This window comes from Prionailurus viverrinus, chromosome B3 (assembly GCF_022837055.1).
Source record: "Prionailurus viverrinus isolate Anna chromosome B3, UM_Priviv_1.0, whole genome shotgun sequence".
Taxonomy (NCBI): Eukaryota; Metazoa; Chordata; class Mammalia; order Carnivora; family Felidae; genus Prionailurus; species Prionailurus viverrinus.
Window position 1 is genome coordinate 33,121,357 of NC_062566.1, and position 16,943 is coordinate 33,138,299.

The window sequence follows — 16,943 nt, forward strand, 5'->3', positions numbered from 1 at the left end:
CCAAGGTATTTCTATTCCTCCCAAAGTTCAACTTGCTTTTTAAAATATCTGAATTAATGGCAGCTCTTCCTGCCCACAGATACTTGTCCCCGTGCTTCAATAAAACCACCTTTTTGCACCACACACACACACACACACACACACACACACAAATAATAATAATAATAAAATAAAATAAAATATCTGAAGTAATGATTTCCCACCTTTAAAGTCTGAAAGGGGAAACACTATGATATTCTTTTGTTGGTCTAAAACATAAGAAGATTTAAAAGTATAAAAAATACAAATATTTTGAGTAGGAAGAGAAAAGTAACAGATTTTCAAGGACTTTCCTCTGACTGTACCCACAGACATTCAAAGTGCTGGTCCAACTGACCACTTGGCTTGGGATATTAAATTTCCCACATCATTCTATGCAGGCATCAGAACCCTGCAGGTGATTCTGTTTAGACAAGGACTGTGATTTGCTGCTCTTCGCAATCCCTCTGTGACACAAGGCAGCCCCATCTTGCAGCTGAGGTCACAGAGAGGTTTAAGTGACATGCTTGAAGTCACACAAAAGTCAGGAGAGGGTCAGGAAAAGATCAAATGCACTTCTAACTCTTAACCTTTCATTTCACCCTTTAATATATATATATATATATAAAAAAATAAGCTAAGAACTACTCTGGGTGAGAGCAATGGTCCATACAAAGAACGCTATGGGATATTTTGTATGTGAGCTGAACCTGCTTTCAAGATGCTACTTCAAAAGATGAATGAGTGAACTAAAGAACGAATGAAAGAACCAAATTTATCTATTCAGTCATTTAACAAATTATGTGTTGAATACCTCATCATTACATGGAGTGCTCTATCTAGGCCCAAATGCAAAGTTCAGCATGATTCAATGAGTAAGACAAGAAGATAAATAAGTCTTTTCTTTACTTACAAAGAGATTTCTTTCAATGTAAGAGAGGGAAGGCACATGTATATTAACAGCCAAATACAAGGCAGTATGTGATAACATCCACAAGAGACACATACAGAGAATTCTAGAGAGTTTCAAAGGACAAAGTGAGTGAGTGAGAGATAGACCATATGTGACAGGATTTCTCTAAGTAAGTTCAATAGAGGACCAGGCTTTGGAGCTGACCCTTGAAGGGTGTTAAGAATTTTGATAGGTAGAGACATGGGTGAAGGCATTCTAATTAGAGAAAAATATGTGAATCAAAGTGCTGAAGTGTGAAAGTACCTGGGTTCAGATAAAGCAAGGAGTTCAACTTAAAAGAAGCACAGCATTCAGACACATAAGATATGCTATAAAAGTAGGCTGATGACATATTGTGCAAGATCTTGAGTTTCACCCCATAGAGTTCTTAGTTTATTTGGGAGTTATATAGAGCCTTTCAAGCCTTCTGAGAGGGAAGACATGAGACCACAACTATGCTTTAGGAAGCCAAATCTGAGGGTAGCGAACAGCAATACAGGACACAGGTTGGAAGGAAGCATGAACCTGGGGAAGACTTGCCTGACTTCAAATCCTGGTTCTATTACTTATTAGTTACGGGGCCTTAGGCAAGCTACTTATTTTTAAAGTTTATTATTTTGAGACAGACAGAGGGAGAGAGAGAGAACGAACATGTGCTCATGAATGGGGGAGGGGCAGAGAGAGAATCCCGACACGGGGCTTGAACCCATGAACCATGAGATCATGAGCTGGACTCTCAACCAACTGAGCCACTCCGGTGCCCATGGACAAGCTATTAATTAATTAATTAATTAATTATTACATGAGAAAAACATGTAGAGTGCTCAGCACAGTATAAATGATCAATAAATGGTAGCCTCTATTTCTGTGAGAACAGTTTAAACATTGGTCAGTGTCTGACAAGAGACAAAACAAGCATCTGTACTGGAGAAGTGACGAGGAAGGAAGAGATCCAAAACAAAACCAAACCCAGAACAATTAACAGGCTTCCAAACATTGACAACAGCTACAACAGGACAGTGATCTTTGAGACACCGAAAGCAAATGAGAGGAGCCCTATGATTGTCCAGCTTACTGACTAGAGAGTGTCTAGGCCCCTGTGCTGGGAGGGAAATCCAGGCAAAGCTCAGCCATCTCCCTAAGTTGAGGACATGGAACTGGGGTGTGAGGAAGCCACAGCAGCTAGAGTTCCCTGACAGAACACCAAAGGGAGAGGGCTCCAGGGATGTGCTAAGGGACCCCCTGGAGTCTTCAGTGGATTAATGATCAATCAGCATCTGAAAGTCAGGGAACTAACACTGAGGCCAGGGAAAGAACTGCCAGAAAGACCAGAGAAACAATCCCCAGACCTCACACTAGGCAGAAAGAGTTTGCACTCCCACCAAGCAGTGTGGAAAATCCCGTAATGGTCAGGGCATTAGTGGAGTATTCAGAAGACTGTCACCTTAATTGTGTGGGGTTAAATAAGTTCCCAACTAACCACTGGGCTGGTCCCATCTAATAAAGCTTAAGAGTAAGTCTTGAAAGGATCAAACTTTCACAGTCACTAAATAGCATCTCAGAATAAGCTGAAAAGTATTTATAGCAATGCAAAAATATCTAGTATCTAGTATGAGACACAACTGGCATCCAATCAAAAATGATAAGATGTTTTAGGGTGCCTGGGTGGCTCAGTTGTTAAGCATCTGACTTCGGCTCAGGTGATGATCTCACAGTTGGTGAGTTCGAATTGCACATCCTGTGAGATTGTGCCCTGCTTTGGGTGAGCACAAGCCCCATATCAGGTGAGCACAAGCCCTGCATCAGGTGAGCACGAGTCCCACTTCGAGTGAGACTGAGACCCACTTTGGGTGAACATGAGCCCCGCATTGGGAGAGCTCAGGTCGGGTGAGCATGAGCCCCACTTCTCTGTCACTTGTGGGATTCTCTTCTCTCTCTCTCACTTGCACCCTCGTTCTCTCTCTCTCAAAAAGAAAAAAAAAAGAGGTTTTAAAAATAAGAAAATACAACCCAAAATGAGGAGAAAAAGTAATCAGTCAAAACTGACCCCAAATGACACATACCCTGGAATTAATAGACAAAACCATTAATAAAATTATATTCCACATATTCCATAACTACATTACATACATACAAGAAGGTAGAAGGAATACTGAGCATGTTAAGACACAGAAGATATAAAAAAGACCCACATAAACTTCTAGGGATCAAAAGTACAATGCCTGAGATGAACAATACACTGGACAAGAGTAATAGTAGATTAGACAGTGTAGATAAAAACTTGAGTACCTGAAACAGAAACTATCCAAAAATGAAACATTAGAGAGAAAAAAAAGACTAAAACAAATAACAGAGGATCATTTTAGTATGGGACAACATCAAGTAACCTAACACAGATGGAATTTAAGTTCCCAAAGTTGGGGGAGGAGGTATAATGGCTAAAAATTTCCCAAATTTGATGAAGGCTAAAAATCCACAGAGCCAAGAACCTCAACAAATCCTAAACACAATAAAACCTTGGTTTGTAAGTAACTTGTTCTGTGAATGTTCTGCAACACGAGCAAACAGTTCTAATAAATTTTAACTTGATAAATGAGCGATGGCTTGCAATATGAGCAGTACGTGATGCCGAATGTCACATGTTTACAACTGAGCCAAAGGTGTTCTCTCTCTCTCTCTCTCTCTCTCTCTCTCTCTCTGTCTCTCTCTCTCTCTCATTGTAGGATTGCGGGTGATCATCTCCCATGCTTGGATGGTTGGTTTCAGGCCACACAGTTTGGCAGAAGTCAGTGATTTTTCAGAACATTGGAAGGTGCCCACAACTGGCACTTGTGCATTTTTTTGTTACTTCAGATCACTTATAGACAGTCCTTTGCTTTTCCATACAAGATTAGCTTATGAATGCTTTGCTTCATTCTAGGTCAGCCTGACTGCAGATATAGACCCCTTCCTCTGCTGCCTTATTGCCAGTTACATTAAATACAGTGTACGACAAGAGTTTATTAACACTGTACCATAGTCAACATCCATGTGAGTGTATATATACAATGGCTCCCGTGCAGAAAAAGATTCCATTGAGCCAATAGATAGCAGTGATTCCGTTAGTGATAGTGAAAGTCATCCTACACAATAATCCTCCTCTCTCTTGTCTCCCTCATACCAGCCACAAAGGTTTTTTTATTTTTCTTTATATTTTATATTTTCTTTATTATTTTGTATTACATTACAGTATTATAATCATTCTTTTTTTATATAATTTTTTTTTACTTTTTTTTAGTTTTGAGACAGAGACAGAGTGTGAGTGGGGGTGGGGCAGAGAGAGAGGGAGACAAGAATTCAAAGTGGGCTCCAGGCTCTGAGCTGTCAGCACAGAGCCTGACATGGGCTCGAACTCACAAACTGTGAGATCACGACCTGAGCCAAAGTCGGGTGCTTCAACTGTGAGGCACCCAGGCGCCACTTGTAATCATTCTTATGTGAATATTTTTGGCTTATGGAACAAATCATCTGAGTTTACATTATTTCTTATGGGGAAATTCACTTTGATATACAAGTGCTTTAGATTACAAGCATGTTTCCAGAATGAATTACGCTCTCAAACCAAGGTGTGTGTGTGTATATATATATTTTAAACCAAACGTAGTTAACTGTTGACAACTGAGGAATCTGGAGGAAGCATCTTATAACTTTTCTGTGTGTTTAAGTAATTTTTTAAAAAAGTTTCCAAAAAAAATGTTTTAAATGATATTAGGGTAGGAAAGAACAAAGTATATCAAGATGACCAGCCTCACAAGCCAGTCTGGCAGGTGCAATTAAAAAGCAGAAATTGTGGGGTGCCTGGGTGGCGCAGTCGGTTAAGCGTCCGACTTCAGCCAGGTCACGATCTCGCGGTCCGTGGGTTCAAGCCCCGTGTCGGGCTCTGGGCTGATGGCTCAGAGCCTGGAGCCTGTTTCCGATTCTGTGTCTCCCTCTCTCTCTGCCCCTCCCCCGTTCATGCTCTGTCTCTCTCTGTCCCAAAAATAAATAAAAAACGTTGAAAAAAAAAAAGTTTAAAAAAAAAGCAGAAATTGTGAGAATGGACTAAAATACAAGACCCTTATACGCTGGCTATAAGAAATTTATCTCAAATAAAATGACATAACAGGTTAAAAATAAAAGGCTATAGCATGCTAACACTAGTCAAAATAAAGCTGCAATAGCTATCTATGTTAATATCAGACAATGTAGATTTCAGAGCAAAGAATATTATCATGGCCAAAGAAGGGTCACTTTGTAATGAAATAATAAAGGGGCCAATTCATCAACAAGACATAACACTCCTAAATATGCCTAACAGATTTGCAAAAAACATGAAGTAAAAGATAAAAGAACTGCAAGGAAAAAAACAGACAAATCCACAATTATTGCTGGGAATTTCCACACCCATCTTTCAACAGTTGACAGAACAAATAGATAAAAAGCAGTAAAGCATACAGAAATTTTGAACACTGTCAGCCAATTTGATCTAATTGACATTTACACAACACCCTATAAAACAGACTATACATTTTTTTCAAGTGCACAGGAAACACTTAACCAAGATAATTCATATCCTGGGCCATAATACAAATCTCAGTAAACTTAAAATAATTCCAATTATAGACAGTATGTTCTCTGACCACAACAGACTTAAATTAGAAACCAATAATGGAAAGATATCTAGAAAATCTCTAAATATGTAGAAACTAAATAACATACTGCTAAGATTTAATAAAAGAAACTCTGCCTGTTTTGAAGAAATAGCACATTTCTTTCTTTCAGAGTATGACTATTAAATAAGTTACTTGGATTTTGCATTGGCAGCCAAGAAGCTCAGGGCTAAACTAAAAGTTTAAATAGAATAACTATATCTACTCTTAAATCATTCATTCATTCAACTCAGATGAAGTTTCAACACAGCAATAATGTCTACTTTTTTTTTTTTTTTTTTTACTAGGCTTCACGCCCAGTGTGGAGTCCAACATGGGGCTTGAACTCACAACCCTGAGATCAAGACCTGAGCTGAGATCAAGAGTCTAATGCTTAACTAGCTGAGCCACCCAGGAACCTCAATCATACCTACTCTTAAATGATTCATTCAATCAACTCAGCTTCAACATCTAGTATGTTTTATAAATTTTATAGACTCTAGGAATATACGGTGACAACAATATAGTCCTTGCTCTAAAGCTCAGTTTTATGGTCAGGTCTGGTAGACAGCATATTTGTAAACACCTGCTGTTTGCATTTATTCAAAGTCTCTAACAGCTCTGTTTTAAATGTGTCCTTTCTTTAAAATTGCTCTTAATCCTTTTCAGAAATAGCTATTAGCCCCTTGCCATACCTAACTAAATAATCATGCATGAGAATTTTAATATTAGCCAAGGTTAAGTGTAATTCAAAATGTATGAAATTATGAGAAATTATAATGCCCTTGCAAGGCCAAACAGTTGAGTTTTTTAGATGATTTATAGGGGTGCTCCCTTCTCTTGGACTGAATAACCTAAAGTTGACTGTCTTTAAATATATTATTGACAACCATCTAAGGGTTCTGACATCTAAAGGAACAAATAACTCAACAGATAGGAAAACAGTGCTTGAGCTGGTGAAGGTATCCTGAGAGAAGGAGCTGATTATCACAGCAGGACCAAAGCTTCCATAACCTACCATCCAAATCTTTCATCTCCTCTTTCACAATAACTGTGACTCAAAGCTAACCGGAGAAGGACAAAGTAGTGAGCATTCAGAACTTCAGGAATTTCATAAAACATATCCAGCACTTACCTTTACAGCTAATATTTTCCCACTTGGGACATGATATGCTCTATGGGAAGAAAAAAACATGACAAAATCACTTGGGATTCTAAACAACCTACAGAATGGTTAAGGATGTAAATATAAATTAGAACATATCTGCCAGCAATGGGATATGTGACACTTTCAAAGAACACTCATAACATGAGCAATAGATGTTTCTATCGAGCTTAATGGTTTATACAACGATTTACTATACATTACCTGAAAATAACCCTCTGAGGTAATGTGGGTATTATTATCTTCCTTTTAGAGACTGAGATCTCCGAAGGGCAGAGAAGCTAGAGAGTTTTCCCAAGGGCACAGAGTCAGTAAGTGGCAGAACGACACCTCAAACCCAAGTCTTCTGCCTCCAGATCCTCACAACTGACCATGACTGTGTGTGTGGGAATCTTCTAAGTCTTCGGCTAAACACTGTGCGGAGCCATTTGTAAAGTGGGAGGTTTTCCTTTTGTGTACTTCAACTATATATACAGGTAAACTAAATCTCTACATTTCATCAAAATCATCTCAAAACACATGGGATTAGCTATGGCTTAAGATATAAATTCATATAAGAAATCACAGACTTATCAGGCTCAAGTATGTGGTTCATCTTTTCCTAATTTTAGCATCTCTCAATATTAAAAAAGCTTTAGAAAAGAGACAAGCTCAAATGATCAGATACAGTGAAATGACAATTTAAATCAAGGAAAAGAAACACACTCATTTATGAAAAGGAATAAAAGAATCGGGTTTGCAGAAACAAAACCCCATTACTTCTCATCAAGACCTTTTGTATTTAAGTGACATGTGGCCTTTCACACACGTTCTGCAAGGAAGGTACATTCTGACCATTATCCAGGGACAATCCGTCTTATATAAAAGTGTCTAAACAAACCACACAGTATAAACAAGCACTGTTCTTGCAAGTCCATAAAAGTATAAATAAACAATCGGTTTGCAAGAGTTAAAATCTTGCACTGTAGAGGATTTTGCAAATTGGCCAAAATCAGATTGTTCTTCTTCTCACCCAGCTGTGTTAAGGTGTTTGGGCAGGGAAGATGTGGGACAGTGGAAGTTAACTTCCTAGGAATTCCCTGACTTTACCTGCCAAGTTGCAAAATATATTTACCAGGCTCCCAATAGTTTACTTGGCAATGACTCAGTAGAAAAAATTGCTCATTTCTTAAACAAAACATATATTCTACTATTATCAAAATGAAAATATCAGTTTCTGTTGTTTCAGCAGAAATATCTGTGTGGCTGCTCTCACAAATTTTTTAACAGCTTTATTGAGGTGCAATTATATATGTAAAATTCACTTATTTGAAGTATGTAATTCAAATTTTAGAATTTTAGTAAATTTACTGGCCTTTTGCAATCACTGACAAGTGTTTTTTAAGTGACTGACTCATAAAAATGGTTTCATTATTCAACGTTATTTATTTTTGGGACAGAGAGAGAGAGACAGAGCATGAACGGGGGAGGGGCAGAGAGAGGGAGACACAGAATCAGAAACAGGCTCCAGGCTCTGAGCCACCAGCCCAGAGCCTGACGCGGGGCTCAAACCCACGGACCGCGAGATCGTGACCTGGCTGAAGTCGGACGCCCAACCGACTGCGCCACCCAGGCGCCCCAAAAATGGTTTCATTATTAAGAACCATCAAGTGTTTGTAAATTTTCACACATAAAATGTTACAAATTCAGGTAATACTAGAAAAAACATACATATATAGATATGTGTATATCTATATATGTATATATATGTGTGTGTATATATGTAGATATACACATATCTATATATGTATATACCTATATATTAGTGTTACAAGAAATTTGTTCTGCTTTTCCTATTTGAGTGGACTACAGAAAGTAAACTTAGTCTTTAACAATTAATTGTAAAGAAACCCAAGTGTATCTCACTTAAAGAAAGGCAAGATTATAAAAATTAAGCGGCAACTATTCACCTTACTTAAGAGTTCTTTAACCTGTAAGGTGTCTAAAGACTTTCTCTAAATATCAACCTCTCTAGTATACATAAATACTCTTGCATTTATAAAACTGAAATTTAAAAAATTTTACACTTTGCATCAAGTGGTATACATTTTATAAGAGGAACCCCTATAATATACTGGTTTTAGACAAATTACCATTTAATTTATTATCTATGTTAACATAAGACTTTTAGAATGTGAAGCTACATTTCAGGTCATGATTCGACTCATGATAGATCTGAACTCATACGATAGACTGGTATATAAAAACTAACATTGTGGTATTGTCACTGCCTGACAGAGAAGTTGTTAGATTATGCTAATCTGAAAGGTGATTTGAAGGAATAGTTAATAACCTTATTCTGTGCGAATGTAGGTAATATAATATGTAAGATAACAATATATTATTTTCCCCTTGTATACTAGAAATTCTTCCAATTTCCACTTTAAGAAAAAAAAAAAGAGGTTAGAGAGGGAGAGAGCCAAAGCATAAGAGACTCTGAAAAACTGAAAACAAACTGAGGGTTGATGGGGGGTGGGAGGGAGGGGAGGGTGGGTGATGGGTACTGAGGAGGGCAGCTTTTGGGATGAGCACTGGGTATTGTATGGAAACCAATTTGACAATTTCATATTAAAATTTTATGTTAAAAAATGAATAAACTTAAAAAAATGCTGCATATTAGAATTCCTAACGAAGGACTAAAATATGAAGATAGAACAGTTGAATGCATACACAAGGATTCAAAAGTTGCAAAAAGAACCGCAGTGCTACTTTGGACAACGAGCAACACTTGGACGTTTGAGACCAACAGCAGTGATAAGGAGATGACTAGAAGATAGTCTAATGTATACACCGTACTGGACAGTTTGGCAACTTAATTAGCTTGTCAAGTAGGCCGATGTCTTTTCCAAAAGAAAGGTCTCCTATTTCCAAGTGAATTAAAAGGGGGAGGCTTGATGATTTAATTATGACGCACGCTAATTCATCCGTGGAAGTTTGGGTTCAATTTCGAGCAATAAAGATGCTGGGAGGTTTGGTTTACAGTGCAATGACAGTACCAGTTTAACATTTAATCATCAGGGAGAAGTGGATGACAAAGGCAAGGCCAGTCATGAGTTGAACGTGTCCCTTAACTTTGCAAATGGCATTCTACCTGGAGAAAAGGAATTTGTTTACTTTCAACAGATACTGCATCTCAATTGTCTTGACCTTCCCCAACACATTAACTATAAAGTGATTAATGAAGTTTGAATGGAGGCTCTGGTTACACCAAAAGACAACTATACACCTCTGCATTGTTTTAATTAACAGCTAACACTTCAAATTAGTTTATTGTTGCTACAGTAATTACCTGTTCCAATGAGTGCATGAAGGAAGCATTTTTATGTTATATTTTGAGTGCTGAGTCCTTGAGTGTTCCAGTTTGTTTGTGACCAGCACAGACCTTCTGGGAACAGTCCCAGCCCTTAAAATTGAGCACACAACAACATATACACTTTTGCAAGGCACAAACTAGTAGCCTGGCATAAATTTTTTGAGTATTTAAAATAACAAGGAGATGGGTAACAGAGGGCAACACTTACTATCTGTATTTTCTTACTTTCTTTTTTCATTTGGAACAATAGGTTTTAGATGACTAGACAAAAAGTTGACATCAACTTTTAATTTTGGTACAGAATCAGATAATTTATTGAGATGGTAGGTAATATAAAGAATTGTCTAATCTAATCCTTTCCTTTTACATTGGCTACACCCAAAAGCCAGGGTGAAAAAACTTGTCCCAACTTAACAATCAACGGCAAGGCCAAGATTGGAACTGTGGCAGAATACACACATTTTAGGACCTAAAAGAAATATGTGGTGATGTGTAAGTTTTCTTAACGGCATTCTAGGACAGGGAAGCTCATAATTCAAAACTTAAAAGGTGCGACCTATTTCAGTCAGGCTGAGGACCACCACATCTGAACGTCTCCAGACAAAGAAGCATTCTGCAAGCACTGTCAACCTACCATGAGAGGGAGAAGAGCGAAGGGTGTAGGCTCTTAGTCACTGTCCAGGTTTTGATTCCAGCTCTGCCACTTCTTTTGTTTTTGTTTTTGTTTTTATTTAAATTCTACTTAGTTAATGGGGCGCCTGGGTGGCGCAGTCGGTTAAGCGTCCGACTTCAGCCAGGTCATGATCTCGCGGTCCGTGAGTTCGAGCCCCGCGTCAGGCTCTGGGCTGATGGCTCGGAGCCTGGAGCCTGTTTCCGATTCTGTGTCTCCCTCTCTCTCTGCCCCTCCCCCGTTCATGCTCTGTCTCTCTCTGTCCCAAAAATAAATAAATAAATAAATAAATAAATAAATAAATAAATAAAATAAATTCTAGTTAGTTAAGATACAGTGTAATATTAGTTTCAGGTGTACAATATAGTGATTCCATACTTCCATACAACACCTGGTGCTCGTCATGGGTGCACTCCTTAATCCCCATACCCACTTCCCCTCTGGTAACCTTCAGTTTGTTCTCTATAGTTAAGAGGCTGTTTCTTTGTTTGCCTCTATCTTTCTTCCCTTTGCTTCTTTGTTTTAAATCCCACATATGAGTGAAATCATAAGGTATTTATTTCTCTGACTTATTTCACTTAGCATTATACTCTCTAGCTCCATCCATGTTGTTGCAAATGGCAAGATTTCATTCTTTATGGCTGAATAATATTCTACAGTGTGTGTGTGTCTGTGTGTGTGTATATATACAGAGACATACTATATCTTCTTTATGCATTCAGTAGTCGATGACACTTGGTCTGTTTTCATAATTTGGCTACTGTAAATAAGACTGCTATAAACACCAGGGTGTATGTATCCCTTTGGATTAGTATTTTTGCATTCTTTGGGTAGATACCTAACAGTGCAACTGCTGGATTGTAGGGTAGTTCTATTTTTAATTTTTCAAGGAACCTCTGTACTGTCTCCCACTGTGGCTGCACCAGTTTGTGTTCCTACTGACAGTATAAGAGGGTTTCTTTCGCTCCAAATTCTTGCCAAAATGTGTTGTTTCTGGTGTTGTTAATTTTGGCCATTGTGACAGGCATGAAGTGATAGCTCATTGTGATTCTGATTTGCATTTCCCTGATGGAGAGTGATGTTGAGTTTTGTTTTGTTTTGCTGAGCATCTTTTCATGTGTCTGCTGGCTATCTGGATGTCTTCTTTGGAGAAATGTCTGTTCATGTCTTCTGCCCATCTTTAAATTGGATTATTTGTTTTGGGGGGTGTTGATTTGTATAAGTTCTTTATATATTTTGGATACTAACCCTTTGTCAGATGTCATTTACAAATATCTTCTCTCATTCTGTAGGTTGCTTTCTAGTTTTGTTGATTGTTTCCTTTGCTGTGCAGAAACTTTTTATTTTGATGTAGTCCAAATAGTTTATTTTTGCTTTTGTTTCCCTTGCTTCAGGAGACATATCTAGAAACATGTTGCTATGGCTGATGTCAGAGAAATTACTGCCTGTGCTCTTCAAGGATTTTAGGTTTTTAATCCATTTTGCGGGGTTTTTTGTACATGGTGAAAGAGTAGGGTCTAGTTTCATTCTTTTGCATGTTCCAGCTCGGCCACTTCTTAACGTGAACTTAAATTGTTAGAAAACCTCACTGTATCTCAAGTCTGGAAAGCGGAAATTGGTCCCCACCTACAGGGCTGTGAGGATTCAAGAAGATAAGTGCAGGTAAAGCACTGAGGACAAGGCCTGGCACATAGTAAGCATGCATTAAATGTCAGGATCCTGGGAAGTTTTCAGAGCAGCTAGGTGTTTTAAGAATAAAACCTGCTAAACCCGAAAGAGTAAGAGTTCTCTCTGTGCTTTAAGAGTCAGGCTGTGTGCTCTACAAAAGAAGGCTAGTAAAGCTTTAGGAAAGAAGACTGGAAAAAGGCTGCAGTGTATCATTTTTAGTTAAGAAAAGCAAGTTGTATTATTTCATGTAGAACCAACTTGCTGAAGACAAAGAATCAGTCATCTAAAATGCTAGGACTATACCATGTTTCAAGGTCTAGATTTCTTACCATGTTTATCTCTTGCCCGTTACCAAAGCCTATTTTCACTACAGATAGTACCACATTCGGTGTTCATCTCAGCAGAAACACCACCTGCCAATCGTTGTTGCTAAATGAGAAGCCTAATTTTCATTCTTCTGTTAACAGGAAAGCTTTTGTTAATTACTGTTAATATAAGCTACCTTAAAAATTCACATACCTTCTTTTAATATACACCCTCATAGAAGATAAAATAAAAATTTGAGGCCTCTCCTAGTCTTCAGTCTTTAGTATCTGTTATAACACCTAGTACACTGCAGAAAATTGTTTCTATCTATCTCCCATACTGGGCAGGGAACACTACCATGTCCTAATCATCTTTGCATTCTTTATACTTTGCATGAGTCCTGGCCCATGGGAGGTGCTCCGTACCTAATAAATGTTTGAAAAAATGAATACTACTTATGGGTGAAAAGAAAATCTGTCACTTGGATAGAATTCTACATGCATTTAATTAATTGATTCCATAGTCTTAGGAGTAGGAATTATTTTTCCCCAGCTTTACTGAGATATAGTTCTAAATATAACAGGAGGAGAAGTTATTATCATCATCCCCACTTTAAGGGTAGATTTCCAACTGTTGAATCAAAAGTCTTAGAAGGACTCCTTGGTTACTCATTGAGCTCTGCTGCTGCCAATCTCCCTTATCTACACTACTCACTCTGCTCCTCCAAACATCCTCCTGCTTCAGGCCATTCGTACCTACTCCTCAGGCCTGGGACACTCTTCCTCCAATTTCCACCTGGCTTGCTCCATCACTTACTTCAGGTCCAAAGTTACTTTTTTGACTATCTGAGATTAAAAAGCTCATTCTCCTTCTTTATTCTTCATAGAAATTTATCAACACCTAACATCGTTTATTAATTTATTATCTGTCTGCCATCGCTAGAAAGCAAGCTCCATGAAAACAGGTACTTCTGTTTTTTTGTTCCCTGCTGTATCTCCAGTGCCTAAAAACTGTGCTGGGTGCATTTTATGAATATTTGTTGAATGAATAAATGAATACATTTCCTTAATTGCTACAGATCTATTTTTGTTTTTTATTTTTCTTAAGGCAGTTTAAAGTTTTTCTAGGAAACTGCTCAATTTCTGTTTTTAATTTTATCATAAAATTTTCATTGTATCCTCTTAAAAATCTCTGCTCTGTCTAGAATCATGTCTCCTTTTTTCACCCAAATTTTGTTATTTGTGCCTTCTTTCTGTAACACGTGCTCAATCTTTCCAAGGAACCAGCTGTTGGTTTTGAGTTGTTTCTTGAATTTTGATTTTTTTTTTCTAAGTTTCTTTCCTTCCACTTTCTTTGGAATTAACCCCTGCCATCAAAAATTTTTTTCTTGAGGGGGCGCCTGGGTGGCTCAGTCGGCTGGGCGTCCGACTTAGGCTCAGGTCATGATCTCGCGGTCCGTGAGTTGGAGCCCCGCATCAGGCTCTGTGCTAACAGCTCAGAGCCTGGATGGAGCCTGTTTCAGATTCTGTGTCTCCCTCTCTCTCTGACCTTCCCCCATTCATGGTCTGTCTCTCTCTGTCTCAAAAATGAATAAATGTTTAAAAAAAAATTTTTTTTTAAATTTTTTTCTTGAGTTAGATGTTAAGCCTATTAATATCCAGTTATTCTTCTCTAATGTTTATACAAAAAAACTACCCTTTAGGTATGACTGTATCACATGAGCATTCATATATGGTTTTGATCAATTGTGTTCTTATTCCATTATAATATGTGACTTATAAGTTATTCAGATGTGTGCATTTTAATTTCCGAATGTAGGAGAAGGTTAACTTATTAATAATTTCTTTTTTTTCAACTTTTTAAAATTTAAAGTGAGCTGTACACCCAACGTGGGGCTTGAACTCACGACCCCAAGATCAAGAGTCACGTGTTCTACTGACTAAGCCAGCCAGGCACCCCTTATTAATGATTTCTAAATTAACTACCATCGTCAGAAAAAGTGATCTATATGTTACAAAGTTCAGTGAGACTTGCCTTGTGCCCTAGTATGGTTTTTAAAAATTAAATTTTCTGTACCTGAAAATAATTTATATTCTCATTTGATTGATGAAGGTTTTTTTTTTTTAATGTTTATTTATTTATGTTGAGAGAAGGCATGCATGCAAGAGCAGGGGAGGGGTAGCGAGAGAAGGAGAGAGAGAAATAAGTAGGGTCCACGCTGCCAGTGCAGAGCTCAACGTGGGGCTCAAAGTCACAAACTGCGAGATCATGACCTGAGCTGAATCAAGAGTCAGACGTTTAACCAACTGAGCCACCCAGGCACCCCAAATGATGAAGAGTTCTATATATGACTATGTAACTAACCTGTTAAATGTGATGTTAAAATCTTTTATATCCTTAGTAATTTTGGTCTGATTAATCTACTGAATACTGAGAGGCATTATCCCACTATGACTGAATTTACCAAATTTTCCTTGTAATTCTGAATATTTCTGCTTTACGTATCTTAAGATTATGTTATTAGTTACATGTAAGTTCTGGGCTGTTATGTAATCACAGTCCTCTTCTTCTATCATTATATAGTAGTTTTTTCTATCTCTAATAATACTTTTTACCTTAAGGACTTTTTTTTCTATTATATTAATGTAACCACAGCTTTCTTTTGATTAGTTTTTCCTGGTACCTTCTCCCCATCTTTCCCTTTCAACCTTTCTCTGCTTTTAAATTTATTTATCTGTTTGTTTGTTTTTAGAGAGAGAACCCAGATGAGAACGGAAGAGGGGCTGAGATAGAATCTTAAGGAGGTTCCATGCTCAGTGTGGAGCCTGACGTGGAGCTCGATCCCATGACTCTGGGATCATGACCTCAGCCAAAATCAAGAGTCGGATGCTCAACTGACTGAGCCACCCAGGAGCCCCTCAACCTTTCTCTGTCTTTGTTTTAGGAATGTATCCTAAAATAGTCTAAAATAGCACATGGCTTTATTTCTAAAAGTTCAATCTAACCAATCTATTAATTGGCAATATATTTATTGTAATTGCTGATATTTATTGTCTGTTTATATTTGCTGTAATTACTAATACATTTGGATCTATTCCTACCACCAATTCATTTACTTTACACTTTTCTCTCTCTACTTTACTGGATTATTACCCTTTTCTTCCTTCTATTTGTTTTGGAATTCTACATCCATTCTTTGCCTTTTAGTTATTACTTATACAATTTTTAATAATCACCCCTGATTTAACAAAATAGTAAGTTAATTGCTATCTTTATCCTTCTCTCAAACAATATAAAAATCTTAGAATATTTTAATTCCAATTAGCCCTTCTCACTTTATATTATTTTGTCCAGTCTTTTTGTTTGACTTCATTTTGATGTCCCTGAACTAATCACTACTATTGTTGTTTTGTATAGTCAGGTTTATCTGGGGCGCCTGAGTGGCTCAGTTGGTTAAGCATCCAAGTTTGGCTCAGGTCATGATCTCGCTGTTCATGGGTTCGAACCCGGTGTCAGGCTCCGTGCTGACAGCTCAGAGCCTGGAGCCTGCTTCGGATTCTGTGTTTCCCTCTCTCTCTCTCTGCCCCTCCTCTGCTTGTGCTCTGTCTCTCTCTCTCTCTCTCTCTCTCTCTCTCTCTCTGAAAAATAAACATTGAAAAAAAAATTTATATAGTTAGGTTTATCTAAATAGTCACCATTCCTTCTTTCATTTTACTCCTTTTTGGATTCAGTTTCGTTCTAGCTAAAGTACTTCCCAGTAATAAACTAACACGTCCTCCTCCCCCTATTTATCTTTCTCTCTCTGCCTACACACGTGCGTGCACGCACACACACACATTCTTTTTATTAATTTCTGAAGGTGTATTTATTTTACCCTCACTCTTAAATGACACTTTAACTGAGACAAGTATTTTCTCATAGTCTTTTAAGGATACCATTGTCTTTCAGCTTTTGGTACTGTTGTTCAACTTTTGCTGTACCCAATTTGCTGACCAATACAAAGCCACTGAAGGTTTTTGGATAGATGAGTGATATGATCAGACCTTAACTTAAAAAAATTTTTTTTAATGTTTATTTATTATTGAGAGACAGAGAGAGACAGAGCATGAGCAGGGGAGGGGCAGAGAGAGGGGGAGACACAGAAT

General features: G+C 37.8%; 1 protein-coding gene across 9 annotated transcripts in view; it reads right to left on the minus strand.

The window, feature by feature from the left end:
- MAP2K5 (mitogen-activated protein kinase kinase 5) overlaps positions 1-16,943 on the minus strand; it is a 273,162-nt gene that overhangs the window by 175,125 nt on the left and 81,094 nt on the right. For all 9 annotated transcript variants that reach the window (XM_047863399.1, XM_047863400.1, XM_047863398.1 and 6 more), the window contains exon 9: positions 6,773-6,812. In XM_047863399.1, coding sequence (XP_047719355.1) covers positions 6,773-6,812 — 40 coding nt within the window. The remainder of the gene's footprint in view (positions 1-6,772; positions 6,813-16,943) is intronic.